At 41.3% G+C, this 12,059-nt stretch overlaps 1 protein-coding gene across 3 annotated transcripts in view; it reads right to left on the reverse strand.

The window, feature by feature from the left end:
- AGBL1 (AGBL carboxypeptidase 1) overlaps positions 1 to 12,059 on the reverse strand; it is an 843,888-nt gene that overhangs the window by 439,036 nt on the left and 392,793 nt on the right. For all 3 annotated transcript variants that reach the window (XM_045058839.1, XM_011282742.4, XM_045058840.1), the window contains exon 19: positions 1,239 to 1,368. In XM_045058839.1, the coding sequence (XP_044914774.1) occupies positions 1,239 to 1,368 (130 nt within the window). The remainder of the gene's footprint in view (positions 1 to 1,238; positions 1,369 to 12,059) is intronic.

The following is a 12,059-nucleotide window of genomic DNA, read 5'->3' on the forward strand; positions in this document are numbered from 1 at the left end:
TCTCACCTGTCTTGCATGTATGTGCTCAGAACCCTTACCTTAGCCTACCGTTGGGTGAAATCATCTAACACGAGGCCTTTTTTATAATAAAGCGTTGACTACCTGATGTAATTATATTGAACACCATGCTGAAAGTGAAAACCAGAATGGTTGTATGGGTACAGAATTCTGGTATGTGTATGGGTTGTTTATCCTCCAAATCGTTTGAAAGGCTGGAAGCTGCACCTTGCTGCCACAGCCCAGCAACACAAAGAGGTGCCTGGGAGAGGATCAAAATTCAAACTTTGAAGTATGCTTCCTACTGAATGTGAATCACTTTCACAGCACCGTAAAGTAAAAAAAATGGTAAGTGGAACCATCAGTAAGTCGGGGGCCAGACTGTCTATCATCTGTTTTCCTTCTATTTTGCAGTTGCTATAAGCTTGGGAGTAAAGCCTGTGTATAAAAGTACCTGGAATAGCGCCAGAATCATCTTTGGAATTGAATATATACTAGGTGAACATGAATATTAACAACTAGAGGATTTCTTTCAATCACTACTTAATAGATAAATAATATTCTCTCTTGACCAATAACTGAAAAAAACAGAAAAATGGGTTAAAGTGCGATTTTTGCACAGCTTTCACCAACGAGTATGGTTTGAGCCAATGGTTTGCCCCTATGATGGGTTAAATTGTGTCTTCTCCCTCGAATTCTCGGTACCTATGAATGTGACCCTATTTGGAGACAGTTCTTCGCAGATGTAGTCAGGTCATACTTATTATGGTGGTCTCTAATTAGGTCACCTTAACCCAGTGACTGCTGTCCTTAGGAGAAGAGAGAACTCTGTACACAGACACACACAGAAAGAAGATGGCCATATGAAGACAGAGACAGAAATTCGAGATAGATCAGCCGCCACCAGCCACATTCGGGGCTCCTGGCAATCAGTGCAAGCTAGGAATGGGCAATGGAGGGTTTTTTTCTAGAGCCTTCAGGATATCATGACCTGCTGACACCTTGATCTTAGATGTCTAGCTTCCAGAAAACTGAGAGAATGTGTTTCTGTTGTTCTAAGCTGCCCAGTCTGTGGTACTTTGTTATGGCAGCCCTAGGAAATGAACACATCCCTCTTTAAAGCTTATCACACCCAGGTCTTTGGCTGGTATCTGGGTTTCCTTCCTTGACAGAAAGGAAGTTGCCTCCTGAAAAATGGAAGGAACCAGCCAAGAGTGTAGAGGCACAAGGAAGTGACTCACCCTGGGACTTCGGCCAATACTGCTCAGGTAGTACAGGAGTCCTTTGGCATGGTAGATTGTTGGCTGGAGATGGGCACTGGGAGAGAGCCATTGTCTGTTCAAATCCTCCCCTTTCAGTGAGCATCTGTGACTGCAGGAATAAACAAGCAAATAAATACTCATTGAGAAGAAAATAACTTGAGAAAATAAAGCTCGACAAGACAAACAAACTAATGAATCCAATGTCCTTCTGACTTCTGTCCAATTGGCATCAATTGCAGATGTCCAGAAATCTGCAGATCTGTCATTTAAGCTCCCAAAGTGTTGTGATTATTCACAGTCCCGGAAAGAACTGGAAGCCATATTTGACTTTTTGACTTAATATTGGGTTATCACAGTTTTAGGGCGAAATTGGGGAAATGTAGTTCCCCACAGAGAATGAATTCGATAAATTTCTCGAGGCTCTGGGACCTTCAATTCTACAAATAATTAAGTTGAGCTCAATCTGTCATGCAGGGTGTGTTATATACGATATTTCCAGCTGGCCCAATAACTCTGCCAGGTGGATATTATTCCATCCCAATGAAGAGACTGAAGCTTAGAAATGATTACATAAATGACCCGAGATCACAAAACTAACAGCTAGGCTTTACATCCAGGTCTATCTGCCTCTAAAAAAAGCATAAGGCTCTTTCTCCTATCACTGTGCTTCCTCCCTATCCATACAAATGACACAGAATGCTTGACATTTACCCAGAGAGCCAGAGTATCTTTTTCAAAGACATCATCATGGGATGCTGGCGCTAGAAATGAGCTCAGAATCATCCATCGTCTCATTTGGGAAATGGAGACGTCCACATTTGAAAGTATCACGTTACTTTACAAAGTTGACACAGCTGGTTAAGATAGTGCTGCCTGCAATTCAGAGGAAAGAAAACTAAGAATCTGAGCTGTCAGGTAAGATCATCCTAAAAGAGACTCCCAGAGATGAACAAGAGACCCCCAGGCTCAGGGGAAGCCCCCGGCAGTCCTGCTAAGATGCTCCTTACTCAAGAGAGCTAACAAGAGAGATGCCAGGCATTGAGGGGAAGCAATACAGCATCCTCATCAGCCTTTCCCCACCCCCAGCCCACATCCCCTGCTGCCCTGGTCTTTCCATACTCCACACCCATCAAACTGGTCACAGATCCCGCTGAGCAACTGTGCCTACTGTCACTTTGCCGGGACTCCCCACAGCTCCATCCCTTTCCACTCCTGCAACTTTCAGGGGATCAGCACTGCAGGGAAATTTCTGATCCCCAGGACATCCCATTCTGCTCCTATTTGGTGCAATAGCATCCAGGGATCCCCTTCACCCGAGTTCTCATAAAACCATTTTGGGTGAGGTTTTACTGTTCTTTAGTTATCTTTACATCTCTTTCCTTGGACTGTGAGCTTCCTGGGGGCAGGAACAGTCAGTTTTTTCCCATCAAAACCTTAATATAGTAACTGTGTCAGAGTTGGTATCCAGTAAATAATTTGGAATGAATAAATGCACTAGCATTTCAAATGTAGAACCGGATACATTTTCTGTGTGTGTGCTTTTTTTTTTTTTAATCACTATTTTCAATAAATCTTGGAGGTGGAAGGAAAAAGGCTCAGCCTCCTTCTTTTACCACTTTCTCATCTTCGTGTTTCTGAAATTATCTTAAATATTAGTTTCCTGCTGCTTGTCAGCCTCCTCTTACAGCTCACTAGAAACCAAAAACCTTTAGATTAATCATTTATCCCGATCGCGCCATTAAAATATTTTGACTTGAGAAATGGTAGGTTTTTTCATCTTCCTTTCTGACTTTTTTGTTCCTTTCTTGCTATTTTTTCTCCCCTCCTCTTTTTAACAGCCATGACATACAGAAATAGGGCTTATCTGTTCCGCCTGGCGACCAGGGATAGAGGTAAAATATGAAGGAGATCTTTCATGCTGATAGTGACAGAAAGAAGCAGGTGTCCCCAGACTTGCTCCTGAGCATATTTGCTGTGTTTAAATGAATTTCTCTTCTCAAATCAAGGTACTTGCAGTAAAACATCCCAGATCCTCAAGACCCTAACTGCTCTGTGACTCTCCTTGACTTGACCTGGATTCGCATCAACACTACGGATTTGTTTTTGCTTTTGTTTTTGTTTTTCCTGTTGGTAACATCTAAAGTGATGAAATCCTTCAAGACCCTTTAAAAGCATTTCTGTTTGTATAAATGAAAATGCAGACATTATATGTGTCCAGTAGCCATCAATTCCATGTCAACTCTCTTTTTCCATATGCTCCATGGAGACCAAGTACAGAGGCAATGTCTATGTGGGAAAAGCTCATAGGCCACCACATAGCAAAAAAAGTCATTCCAGATTACAAGTTCCAAAAACAGAAAAAAAGTAAAGTTTGTGCTGCAATCAGAATAAGCCCTGGGTTTGGGTTAAGAAGTCCCAGTCTCGAATTTCAGCTCTGTCAGCAGATAGGGGATTTGGTGTCTCTTTGAGAGTCAATATTCTCATAGGAAAAAAAAAAGTATATATATATATATATATATATATATATATATATATATATATATATATATATATATATATAGACAGAGAGAGAGAGAGAAATATAGATAGATAGATATGCCTAAACTGCTTCCGAAAATTATTTTGAGGATCAAATGAAATGATATCTCCATGGAGAAGTATCTATATAACCCAATCTCTACCCGTGTCTACATCTGTCATGTCCATACCTATATCCATTTGCACCTCTCCATATTTATCTGTTCTTCTATCTTCATCCATATCTGTGATGTTCAGGGATATACAGCAGTGTTACACTATATTTATTGGTTCCTCATCTCATCCTACTTTTCTTTCCTTATGAACAATAATGAAGCTGTATTCAGGTTGATCAGAAGAGATAATCTTGGCTAGGAACCCCAAATAGGAGGCTGTGGTCAGTTTCAATTACCAGTTGACTCGAGCAAACGTAAACGGGGAAGCAATGAGACTAAGAAGAAAGGAGTTCATCTAAGAAAAAATGCAAGGCAATAACACTATGAATTGCTAATTGGACTTTGGGCTGTGAAACAGTGCACAGGGGGCTGGTGGAGAGCACCTGAGATTATTTAATTGTATTAGATAATCTTGTAAACTTGCAGAAGAACTTGGGCCAATGTAAGACTGTCAGAAGCTGTTAGTTTGGGGTAAATTTTGTTTTCCAGGGCTGGAGACAACGATGCATTCCCTTTGTACCCATAGGCTGTGTGGATTTGGAAGCCCACATGGTTGTATTTGTACTCAGGGCTCTATGTATGGCTAGGATTTTGAGAGTATCTCTGTGTATGCCTAGTGTTTCAGACGCTCCTCTATCTATGTGATTGCAGATTATCACAATATGTACTACACATAATTTGAGTGCTTTTCCTTTTAAAGCAAATCCATTTGCTCCCAATCTCCAAATCCGTTTGGCATTTTGTGTTAATAATATCAAAGATTCATGCAGTCAGAGAAACTGTTGCTATTCTTCCCAGAGATTTGTTTTAAGCATTTGAAGATGAAACGCACCCCATCTTATTATCTACTGTAGCATTTCTGAAGTGACAGCTGCTCCCTCTATGTGGAGAGAATTAGCAGATGGACAGCTATGACTGGCTGGCAATAAATTCAGTGCCTCTAATTTCTGAAAAGGGGTCAGCCCCCAAATAGAGTTTAAAGTCCTGCTTTGTTATTAAGAATAAAATGGTGAGCATTGCTACATTTTCCCCCATTGAAAACTGCAAACTTGAAAAAATATATTTTAAATTTTAAATGAAAAAAAAAAAAAAAAGAAAACTGCAAACCTACAGAGGGAAAACAACAACAACAACAACAACAAAAAAAACTTCTTGGTTTTAATAGGTTGAAGCTATGTGACCCAACTAGTCTTCACTTTTTTTTTTTTAAAGTTTTAGTTTAACTACAGTCTAGTTTAAGGCCATGCTTTTATGCACTAAGAATGCTAGATATGGGATGACCAACCATCTGGTTTGTTCAGGAATGTTACAGTTTTATTTTATTCATTTTTAAATAATTTTTTTATTGTTCATTTATTTTTCAGAGGGAGAGAAAGAAAGAGAGAGAGCAGAGGAGGGGCAGAGAGAGAGAGGGAGACACAGAATCCGAAGCAGGCTCCAGGCTCTGAGCTGTCAGCACAGAGCCCGATGCAGGGCTTGAACTCACAAACTGAGAGATCATGACCTGAGCTGAAGTCAAACACTAAACTGACTGAGCCACCCAGGCGCCCCTAGACCTCATTTTTAAAACAGTTTTAGGTTCACAGCAAAATTGGGTGGAAAGTTCAGAGTTCCCATATATCCTCCACCTGTGCATAGCGCCCCCTATCTCCAACATCCTCACCCCTCAGAATGGTGTGCTTGTTAAGGTCAATGAATCTACACTGACTCATTATTATCACCCAGAGTCCACAGATGACATCAGGATTCACTCTTAGTGTTGGACATTCTACGGGTTGGATGAGTGTATAATGGCATGCATTAACTATATACTATTACACGAATTAGTCTCACTAAAAATCCTCTGTGTTTTTCCTATTCTTCCTTTTATTTTTTTAAATAAATTTTTAATGTTTATTATTTTTTGAGAGAGAGATTGACAGAGTGTGAGCAGGGGAGGGGCAGAGAGAGAGGGAGACACAGAATCTGAAGCAGGCTCCGAGCTGTCAGCAGAGAGCCCGACGAGGGCTCAAACTCACAAGCCGTGAGATCATGACCCGAGCCGAACTCCCAGGCGCCCCAAGGCATATTGCAGTTTTAGACTTGAAAATCCGACATCCCAGGAAACCCCTGAGTCCCTGGTAAACCAGAGCAATTGGTGCCCCTCCAGCTAGATCTCAAATTCTAAAAGGTGTTTCAAAGGTTCCAGGCCAAATTTGGCTTGTTTCGCATTGACTTTGAACTTTTTAGGTGAGGCCAGTACCCTCCCGCCAGCCTGCCTGTTTTTACCTCTGACTGCTTTACATATACACATTATGTGCCTGCTCTTTCTAGGCATTAGCAGTCTGTGTCCAGGAAGTCTTAAACCTGTGGGTTTTGGTAAGACATATTTCTTCCCTTGGAAAAAATAAAATACAAAAAAGGCCTCTAATCTCCTGAAAATATGGCCAAGCAAAAGCATCTTGGCTGAAATTATTAAACAGTGAATCAGTAGCGCCAGTCCTGAGAGGCCACTGAACAAGAGCAATGGCACAGAACCCTAAGTGAAGTGTAGCCTCAAAATCTAGACAACCTAAAGGGAAATGATGTCACCAGATTGCATTCTTTTAACATTAATTGTGTATTTATGTATTTGCTAATAACAGGGATTATGACCCTGGCCAGAGACTGGGACACGAGTGACATAACTGAAGCCTTGACAAGCAGACTCTGAACTACCAGGACCCCTAGAACAAAGAAACCATCACAAGTCAGAGAAAGAAAGAAGTGAGTCACTTCCTTAAAGAGGATCTATCAAGCTTCAGTCAGACAATAAAATGATACAAAAATTCCCCCATCCATCCATGGCTGATAAATGGAGAGATGGGGCCCATCAGACTGAATGAATGATGCCGGGCTTGATAATATTCGTCCCCCCTGGCACAGCAAGCTTTGAAATCTAAAGAGAAGCAGTGTATTTGAAATGTAGCAAGCAACTTCACTATTCAGTGCACATCCTAGGAACAGGAGGCAGCATGGGTGCAGGAGGAGAATATTTATAAAGGTAAAGAGATACATGGAAGCTTCAGGAATAAGACAGAACAGCATGGGGTACTATCAGCTGGACACTGCACCCAGAGCTTTCTAAATAAACACCGCTTGGATAGAGAAAAGGAGGGAAGAAGGGTAAACAGATGGCAGCTTTGTATGAAGACCACAGTTGCTGTACAGCTACAGACAATCAGGGTGGCCAAGGCCATGCTAACATGGTCAACACAGTTTTTTGGTCACACAAAATGCTCAGAGAGTCAATGATCTAGAGAGCAGGGGAACAGAAGAGACCAAACCAGGTGTGCCTCAACACCTCCAACATCCAATGTTATGTCACTAAAGGACTGACCATCCCAGAGCCCAGGTATAGGAGCACTTGAAAACTGGTCATCCAGTAAGTTACCCAGAATTGACGCTTGGACCTAGGTCAGTCCAAACCTAAACCAACTTGTCTTTATACTCTTGTTCCTCAAAGTATGGCCACCAACCTGGGAGTTTGTTAGATTTGCAGAACCTTGGGTCCCACCCAGGATCTGCATCTTAACAAGATCCCCAGGGAATCTGTATGCACATTTAGGGTGAGAAACAGTGTTTTCTACTACACCTTGAGGAAAGAAAGAAAATTAACACTTACAAAGAAACTATGTACTTTACAAAGGACTGTGTTGCCACCACACTTTCAGAAGCCTAGAACACATGCTATTTAGAACCTCTAGCATCTTGGGATGCCTGGGTGGTTCAGTCGGTGGAGGGTCCAACTTCAGCTCAGGTCATGATCTCATGGTTCACGAGTTCAAGCCCCGCACCAGGCTCACTGCCGTCAGCACAGAGCTTGCTTCAGATCCTCCTCTGCCCCAGTCTCTCTGTCCCTCTCCTGCTCACACTCGCTCAAAAATAAATAAACATTAAATATATATATATATATATATATATATATATATATATATATATATATATATATATATATATATATATATATATATATATATATAGGGGCACCTGGGTGGCTCAGTTGAGCGTCTGACTTCAGCTCAGGTCATGATCTCATGATTCGTGGGTTCAAGCCCTGCGTCGAGCTCTGTGCTGACAGCTCAGAGCCTGGAGTCTGTTTCAGATTCTGTGTCTCCCTCTCTCTCTGCCCCTCCCCTGCTCTCGCTCTGTCTCTCTCTCTCCCCCACTCTAAAAAGTAAATAAACATTTTAAAAAAATTTTCAAAGAACGAATGAACGGAAGGAAGGAAGGAAGGAAGGAAGGAAGGAAGGAAGGAAGGAAGGAAGGATGGATCTTTAGAACCTCTAGCATCTCACCTGGAGCAGCATTGGCTCCCAGTGCTGCCCATCCCATTTGCCCAATTGATGTATTAGTCTCTTACATGTTTTCATTTGAAAACCAATATAGAGTTAAGATTAAAATGCATTTTCTCTAGGTTTTTTTTTTTTTTTTTTTGCCAAGTCTGATTTCATAGTACCTGATTCAAACATCCAATGAAACAATTCAAAAGACAACAAGGTAAGGACATGTTCAGCTGAAATCAGACCAGATTAAGGGGTGGGCCAGCTTGGCAAATAGAATGAGCCCCACAATATCACTTGTCAAAATCAGGAACATATAACCAGTTAATTCACATTTCTACACAGCATTCAATCCCATATACAACTGATTCAATAAAAATAGGTATCACTCCCACTGTTAATACTAAGTTAATACTAGGTTAATACTAAGGTTGAGGTTTTAAAGCTATGTCTTGAGACCAACAACTCTCTGTGACGAACTAGCCAAACACAGAAAAGTCAACAGTAAAACCTTGGGCTCTGCCAGCAGCTCTCAGACCACCCAGCTGACAATCACTTGAAGTCACCCATTCAGACTGGCTACCATTTTGGACCCCATCACCTTTTGGACCACATTACTTAACAGATACGAGTAAGAATAATTTAATTTCTGAGATTATAAATCCATTAATAATCTTGGCAAAAAGTTGTCAGAATGGGAAATTGTAAAAGAAAAAATTTTAAAGCCAAGAACTAATGATTATCTCCTTTAACGTTAAAAAAAGAACAAAGAAATCCTTTGAAAGACACTTCAACACTCATTCCTGACAAAGACAATCAAGAAAATAAGGATTGATGGATGCTGCCTACTTTACAAGTCACTGTAAGGTGTAAAGGTATATTCCAAAGACAAAAGTATTGCAGAAAAACATGTTCATTAATTCATAAAATATTTATGGTCACAACATTACTCTTCTCCTGAGGAACTCAGCAGTTAACAGGTCCTACGAGGACCACACAGTCCAGGGATCATCATCAAGTGGCAGCAGAAGGCAGATGCTATGTACACCTTGTTCTGTTCATTTGTGAGCGCCAACCCAGCACAGTGACCAGCATGTGGTAGGCAGCTATCCATCATTAGCTAAGAAATAAACGAAACCCAACCCCTATTTTACTGCTGTCAGAATATTTCTTCTCTGGGCAGCCAATACCTAAATTAAAACTGTGTCTTTTTTTTTTTTTTTTTTTTTTTTTTACTGTCAATTCAACAGATTTAATTATGGGATATTGATTTTTCCTATCATCTCTGTCTTGGCAAGGGCTTCTGTACTGCTGCTGTCTGCTTTGGATTAAAAGTCACTGTACTTTCCTTGTTAGGGAGAAACCTTTAATGAAAAAATTCCATGTAAATCTCAAAGCCATTAACACTGAGAAAAATAAAATATTGTGTTTTTTAAAAATTTTAATGTTTATTTGTTTTTTAGAGAGAGGGAGAGTGATAGAGTGTGAACAGGAGGCGGGGGGAGCAGAGAGAGAGGAAGACACAGAATCCAAAGCAGGCTTCAGGCACCCACTGGTCAGCACAGAGCCCGACCCAGGGCTCAAACGCACTAGCCATGAGATCATGACCTGAGCCAAAGTCAGCCACTTCACTGACTGAGCCACCCAGGCACCCCCCAAAAATTTTTAAAATAAAACTGCAGTGGGAGTTGCATTCTTATCTCAAATGTAGGAGCCGATGAAGAAATTTATAGCTGAGGCCTCCCAAAGAAACTCAAAAATTAGGTTCTTTAGTGGACCATAGGATTAAATAACACCCCAAGCTTCTCTTCCTGAATGGAAAGAATTCATAGCTCTTTCCTTGTTCTCTTTTTCTGTCCCTCAGACATTTATTTTATATTAAGGTCATTTATCCTTATGGACCAGAAAGCAGACCATGCATTTACATCTCCCCAGTGAGTTCATCGAGCCAAAAGGTATCTCTAGCGAGTAACAACTCCTCCCTTCCCTGCTAAGTAGGAAAGGTAACAAGAAAGGTGATTCTCTGCTTTCTCTAGAGAATGTCAGTGTGTTTAACTCTGGTACATAATAAAATCTAGATGAGTCTCTTGGGGCAAAGAACACAGATGTAAAAAAATAATTTCTGCTCATTGGTCTTTATAGGTTCCTGGACCCAATTCTAACACGGGTGAGTTCTCCCAGACAAAACACAAAACCAGCAAGGTATCTGAGAATTCACCTCAATTCTGACACTACCCAGACATAGCCTCACATCCACAAGGTGAGGGTTGAGTCCTACAAGACTGCCCCCACCCCACTTCAGATGCCAGCCACAAGCCCTGGGCTAATCTGTGCTACCGACCCACTGGCTCCAGCCTGGAGATTCTAATGATCTCCTCCTCAGGGTTCATTAATTTGCTAGTGGTGCTCACAGAATTCAGGAAGCACTTGTGTTTACCAGTTTATTAAAGGATATGATAAGGGATGTGCATTACCCAGATGAAGAGATGCACAGGGTGAGGTATGGAGAAAGAGTGTAGAGCTTCATGTCCTAACCAGTCTCCACCTGTTCACCAACCTAGAGGCTCTGCTAACACTTCTGGGTCTCTATGGAGGCTTCACCATGCAGTCATGATTGACTAAGTCACTGGCTGTTGGCTAATTCAACTTCCAGCCCCTCTCCCCTCTGCTGAGGTCTGGAGAGAAGACTGAAAGTTTCAGCCCTCATGGTGTATTCTGCTGGCAAGCAGCCCCAGCCCCAGCCCCAGCCCCTGAGTGGGGTGCAAAACGAAATATACTCGTATAGCCCTTATCACAAGAAATTCTCACAGTTGTAGGAGCCAGGAACCCTGGGCAAAAACCAAGCACATCTGACAGACACATTTTGGTCAAATGAATGACCATATATATATATCTCTTCTAAATCAAGATACTGCAGGGTGTTTCAGTAGCTAGGAACATTAACCTTATCCCCTAAAAGCAATAGGGTCACCAATACCATCCTGGGTAAAAGAACTAGAGAAAATTATCTGGGAGCTCTGGAGTTCCTTTTCCTTGAAGTCCTGGCAGGAGAAAGTGGAGACAGGAATGATAACACTTACAGTGCTGAAGAGAAAGTCAGAAAACAAATTTAATTTTAGTCTTGGCTTTGACACTTGTTACCATGCGATCTCAGGCAAGTTTCTTAATTTTGCTTGGCTCAGAGTCATGTTAAAGGGAAAGAAAAAAAGATTAGGACACATGATCTCTATCCAAGGTGATTTTCTTCTTTAAAAATGCATAATTCTAGAAAAGAATTTCAAAAGAAAAGAGAAAGAAATGCAGAGATACACAGGGGAGAGGAGGACCAGGAGGTGGGCTAAACAGCTTTATTTTTCAAAACACAGATTCATAGGAAGAAAAATTGTCCATGATTTATCACCTCCTACCTGAATTGCAGCCATGGCCTCCCCACTGTTTTTCTCATCTCCTACCTCTCATGACGTTTCTCTCCCAATTTGATATAATTCCAAAATGATATCCAAATTCTTTCAATGGTCTTCCATTACGTAAAAAGAGGATGTGTGAACCACTTTGGCTAGCACTCAGCTCACTAATCCAACTTAACCTCCTTTCACCACCCAACAAAAACCCCAGTGCAACAGGCAAGCCAGATTTCCTCCTTGTTCCCAGAACAGTTTGGGCTCGCCAACCCATTAAATCCTCTCAACTGCTCATGGAACCATGTCTGAAATCTGATTATTTTCTTCTCTTTCTTTTTCTTAATCGACCATCTTTCAGAGAAGTTCCCAAGCCTGCCCCTTCTAGGAGACTTTCTTTGACTACTT

The sequence above is a fragment of the Felis catus genome, chromosome B3 (assembly GCF_018350175.1).
Source record: "Felis catus isolate Fca126 chromosome B3, F.catus_Fca126_mat1.0, whole genome shotgun sequence".
In the NCBI taxonomy this organism is placed as follows: Eukaryota; Metazoa; Chordata; class Mammalia; order Carnivora; family Felidae; genus Felis; species Felis catus.